This window comes from Aphanomyces astaci (assembly GCF_000520075.1).
Source record: "Aphanomyces astaci strain APO3 unplaced genomic scaffold supercont1.22, whole genome shotgun sequence".
Lineage (NCBI taxonomy): Eukaryota > Oomycota > Saprolegniomycetes > Saprolegniales > Verrucalvaceae > Aphanomyces > Aphanomyces astaci.
In genome coordinates this window covers 250,124-266,785 of record NW_009798285.1, presented here as the reverse complement: position 1 = coordinate 266,785, position 16,662 = coordinate 250,124, and the positions used below count along the sequence as shown (strand labels likewise).

The 16,662-nt window shown below is 49.4% G+C and overlaps 8 protein-coding genes across 13 annotated transcripts; 4 read left to right on the top strand and 4 right to left on the bottom strand.

Annotated features, from left to right (window-relative positions):
* The first annotated feature begins 53 nt into the window (after positions 1 to 53).
* H257_09212 (hypothetical protein) lies at positions 54 to 2,515 on the top strand. Of its 4 annotated transcripts, XM_009835361.1 has the most exons (5): positions 54 to 205; positions 259 to 729; positions 1,286 to 1,484; positions 1,656 to 1,751; positions 2,274 to 2,515. In XM_009835361.1, the coding sequence occupies exons 1-5, from the start codon at positions 144 to 146 to the stop codon at positions 2,454 to 2,456; spliced, it is 1,011 nt and encodes a 336-aa protein (XP_009833663.1). In that variant the 5' UTR covers positions 54 to 143; the 3' UTR covers positions 2,457 to 2,515. The 4 variants fall into 4 exon arrangements, with proteins under 4 accessions (XP_009833663.1, XP_009833660.1, XP_009833662.1 ...); XM_009835358.1 differs by having other exon boundaries at positions 54 to 729; XM_009835360.1 differs by lacking the exon at positions 2,274 to 2,515 and having other exon boundaries at positions 1,656 to 1,968.
* Positions 2,516 to 3,492: 977 nt separating this feature from the next.
* H257_09211 (hypothetical protein) lies at positions 3,493 to 4,628 on the bottom strand. The gene is made up of 4 exons (XM_009835357.1): positions 4,477 to 4,628; positions 4,050 to 4,416; positions 3,871 to 3,961; positions 3,493 to 3,760 (listed from the first exon to the last, which is right to left on the bottom strand). Exons 1-4 carry the CDS (start codon positions 4,565 to 4,567, stop codon positions 3,626 to 3,628), a joined length of 684 nt encoding a protein of 227 aa, XP_009833659.1. The 5' UTR covers positions 4,568 to 4,628; the 3' UTR covers positions 3,493 to 3,625.
* Positions 4,629 to 4,775: 147 nt separating this feature from the next.
* H257_09210 (hypothetical protein) lies at positions 4,776 to 6,480 on the top strand. Its single transcript, XM_009835356.1, has 3 exons — positions 4,776 to 5,042; positions 5,122 to 5,386; positions 5,456 to 6,480. The coding sequence occupies exons 1-3, from the start codon at positions 4,795 to 4,797 to the stop codon at positions 6,314 to 6,316; spliced, it is 1,374 nt and encodes a 457-aa protein (XP_009833658.1). The 5' UTR covers positions 4,776 to 4,794; the 3' UTR covers positions 6,317 to 6,480.
* Positions 6,481 to 7,065: 585 nt separating this feature from the next.
* H257_09209 (Atypical/ABC1/ABC1-A protein kinase) lies at positions 7,066 to 10,725 on the bottom strand. Its single transcript, XM_009835355.1, has 8 exons — positions 10,112 to 10,725; positions 9,687 to 9,778; positions 9,484 to 9,604; positions 9,251 to 9,408; positions 8,865 to 9,072; positions 8,052 to 8,310; positions 7,403 to 7,546; positions 7,066 to 7,292 (listed from the first exon to the last, which is right to left on the bottom strand). The coding sequence occupies exons 1-8, from the start codon at positions 10,700 to 10,702 to the stop codon at positions 7,150 to 7,152; spliced, it is 1,716 nt and encodes a 571-aa protein (XP_009833657.1). The 5' UTR covers positions 10,703 to 10,725; the 3' UTR covers positions 7,066 to 7,149.
* A 102-nt stretch (positions 10,726 to 10,827) lies between these two features.
* Positions 10,828 to 12,214, bottom strand: H257_09208. 2 transcript variants are annotated; one of them, XM_009835354.1, is made up of 4 exons: positions 11,927 to 12,214; positions 11,531 to 11,809; positions 11,266 to 11,468; positions 10,828 to 11,184 (listed from the first exon to the last, which is right to left on the bottom strand). In XM_009835354.1, exons 1-4 carry the CDS (start codon positions 12,185 to 12,187, stop codon positions 10,890 to 10,892), a joined length of 1,038 nt encoding a protein of 345 aa, XP_009833656.1. In that variant the 5' UTR covers positions 12,188 to 12,214; the 3' UTR covers positions 10,828 to 10,889. The 2 variants fall into 2 exon arrangements, with proteins under 2 accessions (XP_009833656.1, XP_009833655.1); XM_009835353.1 differs by having other exon boundaries at positions 11,266 to 11,809.
* A 329-nt stretch (positions 12,215 to 12,543) lies between these two features.
* On the top strand, positions 12,544 to 13,963 carry H257_09207 (hypothetical protein). Its single transcript, XM_009835352.1, has 4 exons — positions 12,544 to 12,974; positions 13,044 to 13,331; positions 13,399 to 13,604; positions 13,658 to 13,963. Exons 1-4 carry the CDS (start codon positions 12,552 to 12,554, stop codon positions 13,956 to 13,958), a joined length of 1,218 nt encoding a protein of 405 aa, XP_009833654.1. The 5' UTR covers positions 12,544 to 12,551; the 3' UTR covers positions 13,959 to 13,963.
* A 201-nt stretch (positions 13,964 to 14,164) lies between these two features.
* H257_09205 lies at positions 14,165 to 15,826 on the bottom strand. 2 transcript variants are annotated; one of them, XM_009835349.1, is made up of 3 exons: positions 15,706 to 15,826; positions 14,749 to 15,640; positions 14,165 to 14,688 (listed from the first exon to the last, which is right to left on the bottom strand). In XM_009835349.1, exons 1-3 carry the CDS (start codon positions 15,784 to 15,786, stop codon positions 14,651 to 14,653), a joined length of 1,011 nt encoding a protein of 336 aa, XP_009833651.1. In that variant the 5' UTR covers positions 15,787 to 15,826; the 3' UTR covers positions 14,165 to 14,650. The 2 variants fall into 2 exon arrangements, with proteins under 2 accessions (XP_009833651.1, XP_009833652.1); XM_009835350.1 differs by having other exon boundaries at positions 14,165 to 15,640.
* H257_09206 (hypothetical protein) lies at positions 14,166 to 14,643 on the top strand. Its single transcript, XM_009835351.1, has one exon. The coding sequence runs from the start codon at positions 14,194 to 14,196 to the stop codon at positions 14,566 to 14,568; it is 375 nt and encodes a 124-aa protein (XP_009833653.1). The 5' UTR covers positions 14,166 to 14,193; the 3' UTR covers positions 14,569 to 14,643.
* Positions 15,827 to 16,662: the final 836 nt, after the last annotated feature.

Genomic DNA, 16,662 nt, shown 5'->3' with positions numbered 1-16,662 from the left:
TAGCCAATCAAATCGATTTAAATTCCAACCAGAAACCACAACACGAAATTTCACTCGATCGTAATTCTGTTTCACCTCCAAATTGAAACGGCCACTGCCGCCTGACGACAAGAGAAAGCCTCCATCTAGCTCAAAGAGCAACCATGAATGCCATTCGCGATGTGATCTACGCCTTCAAGGCCAAGTGGTTCGACCAGCATGCACAGTACGTATGGCTCCTCTCTATCGTCGTCGCCGCCGTGAACTGCGATTCCGTAGGATGCACCGCAACTTCAACGTCCGGTATTTCCCCGACGGCAACCACGTCGAGATCCTCGACGTGAAGAGCAACAAGTTGTTCCTGAAGAAAACCCAGTGTCCTGCCGGTGTGTCGCCGCAGGACTTCTTCTTGGGCGGGAAGCTTTTGCTGTTTGGCCGCCACTTTGAACTGACCGATTACTTGGACGCGTTCACGGCCACACAATTGGGCAAGCAAGCGCAAAAGTCGATCCTCCTCTTCACACACCTGGGTGCCACGGGCGCAGTGCTCACGCAGCTCCACCACAATCACTTCACGCTCAGCTACTTGAAGCTATTCCTCCGCGACGGCAACGTCCCGACGATTGTCGTCGAAGTCGTGGGGGAGAGCGCCGTGGAGCGTCTGCCGTTGCTCGTGTCGTCGTTGCAGTCCCGATTTGGCGGCAACCAGCCCGGGTTTGAAGTCGCTGCGACCGCCGCCGACGCCCAACGGTGGGTGAAATTCGACACGTTTTGTTACATACAGGACTCCTTTTGTGAAGTGTTGGATGGCCCCCCATTTGTTATTTTGGTCTCGATATGTCATCGGCACACCATGGCACACGTTATGTTGTGTATTGGTCACCTATTGTTATGTTCGAGTCACAATTTGGTCATGTAATGTTATTGTCGTTTCAGCCAAAAGTGTGCTGGTTTTTCGCCAAATCCATCGATCGATTGTTTGTACTGGATTTTGTATGTAAAATGGTCGCCCAGTGTCACACTAATACAAGTCATACACTAATTCAATGTTACATGGTTGAAGCGAGAAGTTTTTGCTTGGCCCCTTGTTTCGTGTTCTGGTCGATCGCGATTTTCTGCCAATTTTGTATGTAAAAATGGTCGCCCAGTGTCACACTAATACAAGTCATACACTAATTCGATGTTGCATGGTTGAAGCGAGAAGTTTTTGATTGGCCCCTGGATTCATGCTCTGGTTTTTGATTGGTCGATGATCGCGATTGTGTGCCGATTTGGTCGATTGAATCAAAATTGACAACATCCCCAGCTTGCACGACCAGTTTATGGCCAAGGCGTGGCCGTCCCCTGCGACGTTTGCCAACTGCACGTGCTGCGTCATCCAGCCGCATGTGCTCAAGGAAGGCCAGACGGGCGCGGTCGTCGACGCCATCCTCGACAGCGGCTTGACCATCACCGCCATGGAACTGTTCAATTTGGACAGAACGTCGGCGTCAGAATTCCTCGAGGTATACATGCTTCTTGTTTCTATCTCCAATACGGGGATATTGCTGGTAGTTACTGGTTTCGATCGTTCGAGTTGTGCTTATGCTTTCCTAGCGTGTTGCTTCGCTTCTAGTATGCAATGTAGTCGTAGTATTGCAAAGACAGTGTTGGTGTTGAACGGTCCTTGTGTGTAGCTATATGACGGTGTGGTCCCCCACTTTAACGAAGCGGTGGATCACTTGACCAGCGGCCCTTGCATCGCGCTCGAGCTCATCGGCGACGGCGACGTGGTAAGTATTGGTTTTGTGTGCTTTTTGTTTGCGAGTTGTGCCATCATATTCGATGATTATGTCGATTTGTCTAGTCGATTGATCGAATTTAGGTCAATCGACCGAGTACCCATTCCAGTGGCCAATCAACCCAACTTGTGAAACCATCGATTTAGTGTGTGTATGTGTAACTTCAAATAGTGTGCATGGTTTTCCAAATGTTACATTCACAATGCAGTACAAAAAATCGACCAATGGATTGGTTGAAACGAGGTCAAAAATCGAAATTTTGGCTCAAAGCACAATATATATTGTGGATTCAATACGAATTTCCTGACCCCGCCGAATCAAATCACGAATCGACGCTATTGGCTGATCCATTTTTGAGTGGATTTGATTGGCTCGAAAGGACAACTATATTCAACCAATCAGAACTTCGGCGTGATGCAATATTGATTAGGCAAACAACCAGGCGAATTTTGGAAGTTTATAGCGAATTCACAATATATATATATTGGGTTTTATTCTCACACGTTACGAAAGGTCCAGCGTTTCCGAGAAGCGGCCGGGCCGTGGGACATTGACATGGCGCGGGAGCTCAAACCGTCGACGATTCGCGCTCGCTTTGGCACGGACCGCGTGCACAACGCCGTGCATTGCACCGACTTATCCGAGGATGGCGCGTTGGAGTCGCAGTACTTTTTTGATATTTTGGCCCGCAAATAACAAATGCCCGTCATCTTGTGTTTTGAAACTCGCGTCGTACTACTATAAAATCAATCTACATGTCGTATGTATTGTGTTACTAGTAGGAGGGCTCGCATTCAGTTTGGATAGAAGAGCTCCTCGTTCGATCAAATGAATCGAAAAAGCAAGTGGAGCGACTTACGATCAGGGTTTATATTAATTATTGAAGTATTGTGTATTTCGCCGGCAATTGGTTGACAAAAATAGATCTTTTAAACCACCAGGTTACTTCCAATATTATTGTCTTTGAAATTTTGGACTGGGCAGTATATTCAAGACTCGAAACACAATTGTGTACCATACAATGTATACCATACGAAAATTCATAATACAGAATTCGTAAGGTGAAACAGTAGGTTTTAGTAGGCTTGCAAGGTGAGATGCCTTCGAACCATAAATCGATCTGAAATAGTTCAAATTTTATTGAATGAAGCTTCATCTTTGTATGGAATGATTTAAATTCATTTAAACACATCTTATTGATGAATTCGAAAGGCAGGCTGCCTTACCAAATTTCTGTCCAATTATATGATAGAAAAGTGAAAATATCTGGCCAATAGGATCGTTCTAATGATCGTTGTGACCAATTATATGGTAAAGAAACCATGATGCACTCTGATTGGTTAATAATCATAAGTAAGGCCAGCCACCTTACGAATTCCATAAACAAGTCAATATATGGGCCAAAGCACAACAGTTCCATTGGTTGGAATGTAGGATTGAAGAAATTTCATTGGCTAGTCGATTGTCCTACCATACGCACTTAGTACAATAAACCTTACGATCAGTAGTATTAAACCTCCCAACAATCGATGGACATGTGAAATATACTTCGTAATAAATAGAACGACGTTTATAGAGAGGTACTATTAATAATAGTACGAGTTGCAAAATTCATTATTGTTAGCCAATCAAAAGGCAACCCATATTCTATTTAGCCAATCATACTTGTCCAAGATTGACAAATTTCGGTGAAACGCACAGTATTTACTTACAACAGAACGTATATGTCGAAGGAACATCAAAAATATCATGTTGGGACTGTTGGCTGTAAGTTAAAGGTTATTCATTCTGGCAGGTTGGTGACCATCCTGTCATCGACCAACGCCCACAATGCCATCGTTGAGGGGGTGCTTGAAGAACAAAAGTTACTGCACTAGGGCTTCCGCCGACGTCCATTTCACCCGCTGGCCGCGCTCCCACACCCCGCGCCGCTGTTTGGCGTCGACAATAACCATCCCTTCGCCATGCATGAGCCCTTCCTTCCACATGCCATCGTAGATCTAACCGAGGGTGGGTTTGATAGTTTTTCGCAATAACGTAGTTCACACATCACAGCTGTCTCGACTATAACGTTGTATTATGCTTTTCGAAGAAAATATAAAAAACGAACCTCGGCTTTCGAAACGGCCCGACCACGGCCGTGCCGCAGCCCGTGCACCCACATGCCGTCGTAAAAACTCCCGTCCGCTTGCCGCACGTATCTGTGAAACATAACAAACCGTGATCGTCGTTCCGACACCATTTGTTAACAAGGTGGTTGGTATTTCAACACAATTTGTGAATACGTACTTGCCCAGGCCACACATGCGCCCATCTTTCCATTGGCCGTCGTACGTGTTCCCGTTATGCCACGTCATGACCCCCGCACCATCCTTGAGGTCGTGGACGAACGACCCGACGTACGTCCCTTGGGCTGTCTTGCGCTCGACGCCACGGCCGTGCTTTTTGTCGTTTTCGTACGCCCCTTCGTAACTCCATCGAATCCGCTGACTAGCGTCACGACACACTTCCTTGCCGTGGCCATGGCGTAGACTGCGGCGCCACTCGCCATCGTACACGACCGTCCCGCGAAGGTACGTGTAGCGCCCGCGCCCATGTCGGAATCCCTTGGAGAACTCTCCCACGTATGTGTCACCGTTGCCAAACGTCAACGTTCCTACATACACGGTGCCGATATGTTGGCGTCTAATGTCAACTAACCAACGAGCTGCTTCACCTTGGCCAGAGCGCAGTCCTTGGTCTTCCTTGCCTTCGTACATGGCCGCTGCAAGCCGTGACGGACTCGGCGCCGATTCCGCTGACACCATTTCGAACGTGCAGCCGTTCTGACCCGTTACACCACTTGGATGAGTCTCCCTCCATATACTGGTAGTACCAAACACCCGTGAGAATCCAGCCAATGGAAATGCCAGACGTTTAGTTATCTGTAGTATTATCCAATCAGAGTGCATTACCCCCAGAATGACTGATTGTGAGGTGGAGGCCTGGAACTTGTCAGTTTCAACATATGAGTTATAAAGATGAACCTCACGACATGCGTCACCAGGTCCAAGATGCCCCACTCGTCCTTGTGTGGATGACAACATGGTACATGCCATGGCTGGTGTACAAGTCCATATGGCCACAGCGGTGGAACCCAGGCATCGTCCACGCCCCACCAGTGCGCTTTGTCGTCCCTGCCTGCCTGTGCATGGTCCTCGCCATCACGCGACCCCTCTTGTCATTGATAGACCTGCCGTGCTGGTTACATCTGGCGTGGGGGGTTGGAGTGGTTGCCACGAGGTAAAGTACGCGCCGTGAAACGTCATGTTTCTTTTGTACACCTCTCGTAGCCAGTCACATGTTTCTGACATATGGACAGCGCGTGGGTGTTGGTGCTCGAAGGACGCTTCGTCATCACCGTGCACGCAACGGACCTGCTGGCAAGGTATTCAAAGTGGAACCAAGCGCACTTCAAGACCATGTACAGATATCGCCAGTGTCTTCGTGTGCAGCGTCAAGTGGGCTTCAGCATCGTGTCGCTGGTGGCCAGTCTCGTCCTTTGGATGGCATATGCGACAATGCCTCGGCCCTTGTCGACGACGCTGATGCTGCTTGGCACGTCCCCACATATCGCTCTCGACCGTGTAGTAATTTGACCCTGTCTCATCCCCATGCGACACTGTCTCATCTCATCGGATGGATGGATCATGTAGAGTGTGGCCATTACTGGTCCGTGGCTCGCGCTAACCGTCGTGTCCGCGACCCTCCTGCATCGACAATACCGCAGCCACCACAGCATGGATTACTTTCACTTGTTTCGGTGTCTCGTAGCCCGCTCGCGCGGCACGCTGGTACTACTCGTGGTGGCAGTAGCACTGACCAAAGCCAACGCCTGGCAATATTCACCAGCGTTTCACATCGACGGCATCCTGGACACGCTTCTGGTCCAACTCAACGCGTTCTACCTCTTGCGCGGCACCACGACCTTGGTTCGGTATGGCGGCATGAGCCGCCGGCGCCTCCGCGCGTCCTCGAAAGCGCCGCCGATGCCCCGTCGCAAGTCTCTCGAAATGTGGTCAGCCTTTCTCGACTCACCAGACGGGTACGCAGCGTTTCGGTCATACTGTTACCTGGAACTTCGCCTCGAAGACGTGCTTGCGCTCCGCCTCTGCCAAGAGTTCCGGCGGGGCCCCCTGCATTCTCTGTTTGCCGCCCAACATGTGTACCAGCAGTGCATTTCATCGGGCGGGCCGCTCACGACGCCCGTGGCCGCCGCGTGGCGCCCGGCGTTGCGGACGCGCATCAACAAAGTCGCCCCGCTCGAGCTCGACGCGGCGCTATTCGACCCGATAGCCCACGACCTGCTCTGTGCCTTGTACACGCAAGTGTTTCCCCGCTTCTGTCGACACCCGTTTGGCCGGAGCTGGAAGTGGTTTGCGATGCGGTTTTTCAAAGAGAAGAAGAAGAAACAGCCAAAGGCCAACGGACGCTTGAAAGCGACGTACCTCGTGCGTGGATCCATCGACGAACGCAACGAGCCCACGACCACAGACAGCACCCAGTCCTCCACATGATATACTGTCGCCGCCGTCATCATTGTAGTTCTTGTGTGACGATGTATCACCAGACTCCGTAGTCATCACGACATGCTAGTATGTACTACCGGTATTTGTATTTAATAGTACGTACTGTAGATAGATGTACAGTAACGTTATAGGTATTGTGCATTTCACCCAAATTTGGACTTGCGAGTCATTTCACCAAATACGTAGCCTTCGAATAATCCATACAAACTATTAATAGTATAAAATACAACGATTAGTATATACTGGCCGAATCAAGCGTTTGGATTGGCAGAAATTCGACATGACGTGATTTGATTGGCTTTGGTGGTTCTTTCATCGATTCTCTTACGACATTCGATTCTGCTGAGGGCTCCAGTTTCGAATCGATTGGACAATATGTACTGTAAACTGCTACCATGACAATCGAGTCGTGACGCGATGGGATACAGTACATGGAGAGGTATTATTAATATGGAGATGCCAGCCACCACAGGTACCGTTGCGACAAGACTATTCGTCGGTGATTGGCTGGTTTGTGAAACGGCCATGCCCGTCCCTACTACGGTAGTTAACGTTAATTACCGTAATTACGTAGCGGCCAAATTGCAACCACTATAGTGTATTCTACCATGATAACTTTCATCAACGTTAAGTTAGACGAGAACCACCCCTTCAGTATCGTCAGGCATCACCTCCAGTCGTCCGGATAGTCGTCCGTAAGGGATACAGTATGCTACACAAGAGGGGAGCTCCAAGGGTTTCTGTGACAAGGGAACAGCTATGAATTCTAATGCGATTATCCCAGCTCTTAGGCAAACTAGTATGACGATAGGCGATGTCAGCTACTGTTTGTGATACAGTTTCGCCACATCTTCCAGCACATCTCGGCATGGAATCACAGCCTTGAGCTTGATGCACATGAGGAAGGCGCCGGCGAGCTTTCGATGGAGCGAGTATACTTCGCGCGGCGGCGGCGTCAACCGGCCTACATGCCCATGTTGTCAATATATATATATATAAATATATCTCCAAATCTATATAAATAAATATAGCTCCAAGCATCGAAATATAAAGACTAGTATATATATGTCGCACCTGACATAAACATCTCGGTATGTTTGGCGAGACGGCGCGTCAACTGACTGCCGTGAAAGTCAAATGGTTCGGCCGACGCAAATGGCTCTCCCACGACCATCCCCGCCGCTTCATGGGCGGCGAGCATGTCCTTGGACTCGTCCCCTACAACCGATCAATGAGAATTATAGAAATAATATATATATATATATATATTGTCGATATTCTTCAAGAAAATTCCCCAATTCTTCATGGTGCGTTCATCCAAGAGCAACAACCCGTGCCAAGACATCTGATTGGCTAATATGTATTTCACCCATTCCAGTAGTAACGTCAAAAGGATTGTAGCCAATCATCGACAAGTAACTTAGACTGACCCATGGGAGAGATTGGGGCCATATAGATAGATATTCATACCAAATCTCCAGTAATACATAAATAATACTCGAACTTTCGAGTGAAATTCCGTGTTGTGGGGTGGTTTTTCGTTGGAATTTAAATCGATTTGATTGGCTACTTCAGATGAGCTCAAAATTATTAACCAATCAAAACCTTCTAAATGAAATTCAACCAATCAGGTCGATTGTGGATCGGTTTGGTCGGCGCGATTCGATTGCACCCCCTCCCCAAATTTGTACTATCATTTCGACAATATATATACAATCAATACCAGTAAGAAACCCGAGCTTGAACGACGAGTCCATCATGGCATTGGCGTCCAGTTGGGCGGCGCCCCATACAATGTCGAAATATGTGTCTACAAATTCCTTGGGGTAGGCCCGGGCGGCCCCAAAATCGATCAGGCCGATCTTTCCGCTCTCGGGGTCGTACAGAAAGTTGCTCCAGTTTGGATCGGTCTGCATGAACCGCCACACAAACAACTCGTGGATGGTCAGCTGGAGCAGCTGTCGTGCCACGTGATTGCGAATCTACATATATATATTATATATATTGGTCAGAAGATATAATATATATATAATTGAAAAAGTGTCCAACGGGATGCCACCATTTTTGAGTTACACATATATTGTCCATTGGATTCGAATAATTTGCAGTGGGAAGCTCAATCGAATGAGCAGAATAACCAAATCGACAGATAATCGATCGACCAATCAAACCTCAGAACACTATTCAAGTGGCCAATCAAACTCCTGCAACTATCGACGTAGTGTGTTGTGACTTCAAATAGTGTGAAGGGCTTCCCAAATACTTTACTGTCCAAAAACACTAGAATTTGGCCAAGCAGCACATAAATCAATCCAACTGAAACGACAAATATATATAGTGTTTATTCTAAACTAGATCGACATGGAGAATGAATGGACACAACCAAATAACGTACACAAGAATCGGCGGCAGTTACATACAAAATTCCGTACAAAGAATCGATCGATAGATTTGGCGAATCACCACACAAATCAATCCAATTTTTGGCTGAAAGGACAATATATATATATATATATATATATATATATATATATACCTCTTGAGACAACAGCACGATCTTGTCCAGAGGGACGCCTTCGATAAAACTTGTGGTCAGGATGCGGTTCGTCGACAGATCGGGGTACACCGTCGGCACGATGAAATGCCTCGACAGCTCATAGTCATCCACTAAAGTTTTGAAAATCGTTTGGTTTTCGGCTTCTTGAGTGTAATTGCACTCGGCCGTCAATTCTTCTTGCCCGACCCTGCATATATTAATCAATATATGACAGGCAACATATCAAAAATAATAAAGATATATTCATCGAGATGCAGCGTCCTGGGGGTGGTTCCCATATATATATATATATATATATATATTTTTATATATATATATATATTTATATATATATGGGAACCACCATATATATATATTAATCGTACCGAATGATTTCATCAATATACAAACCCTTGGGAAAGACATTCATGTACGTGACCAGGCGCTTGAGATTCAGCAAATCGCTTGAAATACTCTCGGCCACCCCTGGGTATTGCACTTTCACGGCCACCACTTCGCCAGTGACCAGCGTGGCTTTGTGTACCTGTTGTATCAAATAATATTCTAATAGATTAATAATATGTTGTAGATCATTATATACATATTATTTACAGCTTACTTGGCCAATGGAAGCAGCGGCGAGGGGCACGTCGTCGAACGCCTCAAAGTGATCACGCCACTCTGGGCCCCACTCTTTGGTCAGCTGGGCAAATAATTGCGACTTGGGCATGATATGGGCGCTACAGTTCCGCAATTCATGTCGGTTAATATAAAAAAAAAATTTTTTTAAATATCGTGATATCAGATTGTCGAGGTGCGCACCCTTGTCGGACTCGATCGAGGGCGGCGGCCAGCTGCGGCGGAATCAAGTTCTCGTCTTGGATGCTAAGCATTTGCCCAAGCTTCAGCGCGGCCTACACGTTGGTGGCGTCCGTGTGAGAGGAGGTTCTTAAAACGAGGGAATATATTGTGCTTTTCAGTCAAATTTGCCTATTTTGGGGGATTGATGAAATCGCCAACTAATCTAGAAAATGAGTATGATTGGCTATAGAGAATGAATGTTGCAATTTGATTGGCTAAAAAGATTGAGTGTAGTATTGCAGTCACAAAGATACCCCTACAACTTAGTTTTATATGAAATTTCGAAGGTCCGGTGATTGTTCGGCGGTTCATTCAACCAACCACCGGAGGGAATGTTTTGAGTAGAACAAATCACAATATAAATGTTGATGGAATAGGGGTCGTACCCCACGCATGGTACAGAGGGCATCCGCGAGTCGTTCGGCGTTCGCGTCCGACACAAATGCTTGGTGGATCGACTTCTTCTCGCTGCTGCCTTGGTTCTGGATCACGGCCGTGGCGGTGCCGACGGCGAGGCGCGCGGCCAACGCGCCGAATCCGACGATGCGGGCCAAGGGCGACGATGGCACGTGCTTTTCTGTCCATTCCTTGGCCTCGATCGACGGACGCAGTGCCTCCAGTTGCGTCGGTTGAGGACGTGGCGGCGAATATGGCTGCGATGGAGTTGAAGGTGGAACTTCTGGTGCAGGCGATGCTGGGGGCAATGCAGTCGAAGCAACGTCGTTAGATGGCGTAGTAGTGGAAAGGGACGAAAACTCATGCTGTAAGTTGTCATCGTCGGTTGCACTGGTGGTGGCAGAAGGCTCGGACAACGTAGGTGGGACCGACGTAAACAGCTGCGGGGCTAGGGTGATCAAGTCCGCGGCGTGACTCAATACGCGCTTGGATTGCTCCTCTAGTGGCTTGGAGTTCTTAGCCACTTGCTCGGCCACGAGACCAACGCCGCGAAGGACGCGGATCCAATCTTGGCTTGGCATGATGCTTCGGGGACGTTCACGACTGAAATGGTCAACCAATCCCACACGATGCATGGGACATCCGGATAATTATCGTTATCCGGGAAAACCGTTTCATGCCCCTGTCAATGTTGTGAAATTCACAATGCGACACAACAATCTCCAGACTTCGTTACGATGATTACACCTGTACGAACCCCAGCTCCTGTCATCTGGACTCGAGGTAGTTGCCGTTTGAGGCAGCGCTATGCTTGCGGATGACAAGGTTTGCAGCCTCTGGAGGGGACACGTGGAGCTTGGCGGTATTCGTCGCGTCGACGGCGTCGAATAGCCGACCCACTAGCTGCCGCAGCCACGGTGTCCGCGGGCGGTTGTAATGTGGTGGGTCCTTTGCTCGCTGGATCTCTTGTTCTTCACTCAAGTTGTTGTCTGTGCGTGTGGCATGGCATTGCACCAACGTGCGCGCTAACGTGGCATTCTGGTGATCTCGATCAAACACGAACCTTGTTCCATGAACAACGTCATCGTGAGAAACAACCAGCACACATTTGCCATGCCCATGGAGATTATTGCAGTATTCGTACCAGCCGTTCATGAGCAGTCGCACCGATTGAGGGGGTAGTGGGAACTCGTTGTCTTCGACAACGTTGCGCAGGACAATCACCACACGGTCCTTTGTTCGCACTTGTCGCTGCAGAATGTTGAGGCGGAGGGGTACGTTGGTCGCAATGCCGTGGTCAAACACAACACGGCAGTAGCACGTGTTATCGTCCAGTCGTTCGAGGCACTGATACATAACACAACCTGCAGATGACCACAAATCTGACTGATCACTGTACCGTTTAGTACCTGGACAGACCAATCGTCGTACGTCATCGTGGAAGTGAACGTGCCCCATATACAACGGCTGAACGACTCGAGAGGCATGTCTACGAGGCGGCATCGCACCAAGTCGATGCCGTCGCCGTTGGTGGTGAAGAATCGGACTTGGGGGACGTGGCGATCCCGGCCGACGCGGTCGCGCACCTGTCGAAGCGCCGCTTTCGTCTCCTTTTCCAGCGCATCGGCAATCCACTGATACCCATCGGCACGGAATTGCATGTCTACTAGAGAGTGACAAGGGATGTCCTACGCCAAAGCAACTTAACGTTCGAAACGCAATGCACTTGTGTAGAATCAATTCTTGGTGCCATAGGAGCGGTTGAGCTGATGTGACTGAAACACCGAACAGGCACCTTAACGTACTTGGTCAGGTTTGCCCTTGGACGACCGTGGTTTGATCCGCGATGTGGTTTTGTGGTGAAGAAAAGGAGGTGCGTGGTGCAGACCCGGGGGCAGCGGGCAGTTGTCCTCGTCATCATCGGCGGCGTTGGTGCTACTCGGAGTCCTCGAATTTCGATCTTTGCGATGGCCACCCTTCTTGGCCTTGACGTTGATGAGCCTTAGAGTCGTCTTCGTAGCGGTCCAGTGAGGCGCTGTTGACGCGACGCTGGCGCCGTGGCCCATTCAAAGTGTAAATGAGATTCCGACTTTGCTAAACTGAAGCAGTTACAAATAAGTTCGGTTTCGCAATAGTTTAAGATTACGCTCGGACGGCGAAACTTGGTGGAGGCCCCAATAATCATTGTCATGTTACGGCCAACGAGCTCTATTACCAGGTAGCTAATGATATCCCCTCTCAGGATGATTCGGGTTCATCGAGAACGACTCTCGACCACCAAATGACGACTTGTTGGAACCAACCCCCATACATACAGTAATACTAGGAAGCTGTAAAAAAGTCATCCCCAGCAAACAGTTTCATGCCACGAAATGTCACACTTCCAGGCGGCGAAAAACGACCGCGTCTTATTTATAGACGTGCTTTAGCATGGGATGCCTCGCGTCCAAGTCGAGGCGGGTCAACGTGCCCCCCCCCAGTGTACACGTAGTCAGCCCCCAAGTGTCCGTGCATGACATCCCTCATGACGCACTGCCCATCACTCCCCGTCCCCCCTCAACAACGACCAACACCCCCAACACCACCATCCACTCAACCGACTCGCGAGAGGCCACGGCGTCGTCCAAAGCCCATCGACTGAGCAAAGCATTCTCGTCGAGTGGTTTGCCCGGTGGTGGGGGGTCTGGCCGAAGAAACAGTCGGCACCACACCAAAGGCGTGCTGGCCAGCGTCCGTAGCCACCTGTCCCTGCTGAATACGAGCAACCGCAGCGTCAACTCCAACCGCAGCAGTCGCAACAGCTTTGGCGTGTCCACCAGTGGCGGCAGCATGAAAGGCTACAAATTCGACGCCGTACGCCCTATATATATTATATCCACGAACGTGATAACGGAACCTATATATTTAACAAGGTCACTGTAGATGCTGGAGCCCGACCCAGGATCCAACCACACGCTCGTGGACAGTGCGTTTCGAGCCAAGGGATACCGCTGGATTATCAGCCAAGTCGAGAGCAAAACGCTCGCTGCGCTGGACGTGCACAAGAGCTACATGGGGGACGACTTGCAGCACGAAGTCAAGCTCTTCCACGGCGGGGACGTCGTCGACGCCGTGCGTAATCGCAATGTGATGACGGTTTTGGACACTTATGCCAAGTGCTTATGGGACGCACTCACAATGTCGGCCACGACATCGATGTGGAGGGTGCAGGTACATATATAACCGAAAAACGTCCCCTTACGTAGGGGGGGTCATGGGGGATGGGTTTTTATGTTAGTGCTTGGAAGTTGTGGACGCTGCCACGTGCTACACGCAAGTGATGGTCGTCGATGGCATCAGCCCTGGCCACCCCCTGGTGCTGAACGTGCTGCTCAAGTTTGTGCGGGAGTCTGTCGATCGCCATGTGATTGTGCTGCGCAACATTGCCGAAGACGCCAAATTTCCGTTGCCGCGACAGTCCATTGCCTTTAGTGTCAGTGGATGGTACACATGCATGACTTCGAAACGACCAAACGACTCATGTGCCACGGTGGTAGGATTGTACTCGATCGTGCGTTGGTCGCGTCCGGGAGGCGGCTCGGGTTTGAGCAAAATCCCAAGCCAGCCACACACGCCCGCAGTTTGTTTCGATGTCGCGCCACCAAAGACTCAACTGAGCCGTCGATACCACTGTCCCCACATTCGGAAGGCCCCACGCAACCCCATCCAGACGATGACGAGGACACGGCGGCTGATATGAGCGAGTGGCTTATGAATGCCATCGTTCAGATTTTTCACGCCATTGAATCCAGCGCCATCCAGCAGCTATCCACCATCGACATTAAACCTAAACGATGACATAGCATCTCATCGTGTGTGGGCACTGTGTACAGTTGTGTCGTGTCTAGCGATACCGTTGGCCGCCTTCAATTTCATGTTGAAGTGCGACACCAATTTATCCGGATAATCTAGTGGTCCGGATATGCTTGGAGGTGGATATGCGTGGTGCGGGGGGAAATATTATATGTGCAAGGTATTGAGTTTCAGAGGGCCATGGAATCGCATTTTGCTCACCACACAGCAGCAAGAAGAAATGTCCAAGTCGTTGGGAGTGCCGTTGAGCCTGCTGCATGAAGGCGAGGGACATGCGATCACATTGGAGCTCAAGAACGGAGAAATTTACAGAGGCCACTTGGTTGAGAGCGAAGACAGTATGAACTGCCAGCTGAAACAGGTCACATTGACGGGTCGGGACGGTCAGATCAGCCGCCTGGAACAGGTCTACGTCCGCGGGAGCCAAGTGAAGCTGTTCATCTTGCCAGACATGCTGCAGAAATCGCCACTGTTCAAAAAGGTCCAAGCATTGAAGAAACCGGACCAGGACAAGAAGCATCGAAAGGGCAAGAGCAGCGGCGGGCGTGGACGGGGCCGTGGCCGCGGTGGCCCCCCAAAGCAACCTGCTGCATGAGCGTCTTCATCTTTCCCAGTCGAGATATCCTTTCAGGCTTGTTAAGATATTAATCTACCTACCCTACCATCCCCACGACCACTTAGACCAGCATCGAAGCCGAGTCATCGTCGACGAGGCCTACAGGATGGTAGTTGTCGGTCCAGTGAATGTGCCCGCGCAGGTAGTTCAAGTACAAACCTCCGACCACCAAGCACAGCGCCGACGCTCCAAACGACATGATGTTGTCGTCGTCATTGAGCCAAAACGTAAACAAAAACGATTGGAGGTCGTACGCGCCGTGGAGGACGATGCCTGGCAGCATGGCGCGGCCGACGCGTCTGCTGAACAGTTTGGAGGTACTAGTCGTCGGAGGTAGTAATACTAGTTGCATGCCAGTGAGAGTAGCACAGATCATGTGCAGCGGCGTGGCCAAAAGGCCGCGGACGGCAGCCGCCCAAATTTGCAACGCGAGCGTGGGGGTTAGAAACGCGTACGAGACGTTCTCTATGGTTGCAAACCCACACCCGACAGCGGCAAAGCTCAGAACGAAGTGGAATGGCGGCGTAGCGGCGGCGGCATCCGTAGGGGGATTGACGGACAAGGTCGATGACGTGGCGCCATGGGACCACGTCGAAGGGCGAATGAAGCAAGGTCCTCGCAGGACGAGCCAAGTCTTGATGGATTCTTCGACCGCGCCGGCGACTACGAACGCCATGAAGGCCATCCCGAGCAGTACGCTGAGCGAGTGCCGAATGCGAATATGCGACAAAACGTCCCCCACATTCAAAGTAGCGTTGGCGGGAGGGGGATGCTGCGCACGATATTGCTGGATTTGCCCGAGAATATCCCCGTGGTCTAGCGCGAGGAAGACGCCGAGTCCTGCGACGGTCAACACCGTCTCGGCCAACATAGCAAGGATCACGCCTGGGAAGAAGCCTCCGAGGAAGAGACGCACCAGGGCGTCGGTGTCGATGTCTCGGATGTGCGTATTCTGGCGGCGGTGAGAGGTAGCTACGGCCAGGGCGAACAGACTTGGTGGTAGGTACAACATAGCCAAGGGAAGCAAAGCCGACCACGACGCTACCAGCACCTATGTCCATGTACAGTCATAGTTAGATACACACGTTGCGTTGCGTTGGTTCACTCATGAACTACCAGGATGACCGGCACCACGACCAAGAAACCCACCAGCGCCGCGCGAGTGAACTGGGACAGCCGTGGTGAGTTCGTGTCCATGCTCTTTGAAATGCAATAATCTTCCGTCCTTCTGACCAGCATTCTAAACCTTCCACCAATGAGAACCGTCGATTTGCATCGTACCCTTTTACCCCTTTCATGGGTTAAAAACATTCGCCAAATCTATCATTCGATTATTTGTACTGACTTTTGTATGTAAAAAAGGTCCAGTAACACACTAATTTAAGACACACACTAATTCGATGTTGAATGGGTCGAAGAGTGGACTTGATTGGCTAACGTAAAAAACAAGATAACTTAGGGTGTGTCAGGTAACCGGAAATATTGCAATTCACAGTCAGCCCCAAAACCCCATTTTGGAGCCGAATTCAACAAATCTGATCAATATTGAAACATGTCTTGTTCGAAGAGTTTTAACCCAAATCCAATAATTCCAAGTGGGATTTACTTGTTGAAGAGGTTCAAAACGCCATATTACCAAATAGACCTTTTACCTCCATTTTGAAAATGGCATTTTGGTTAATCCCATTTTGCGAGAAAATGGAATAGTAGTATTATTTTTGAAATGTTACCAGACGCACCCTTAACCAACTTTGAATTGCCCAATCACACCTCGTTATTTGTTCGAGTCAAAACCTCTGTCATATAATGCTGGCCATTCCGTCACGTGAATGAAACTCAAAAACGGCGCAGAAGACATTGGTAACAGTCATTCAGGATTGGGTTTGAAGTACCCTTGTCGACACGGGCTCCTTCCACAAAAGAAATATAACTCTATAAAACAATACCCTTCTATAAAATATATGAAACTGTTGTAACGGCTTACCCTAAACACAGACTTTCAATGCCCCGACACATACATACTTTAAGATAAACAAAGATATCCTAAATTGATTATCAAAATGTGAGTCCAAA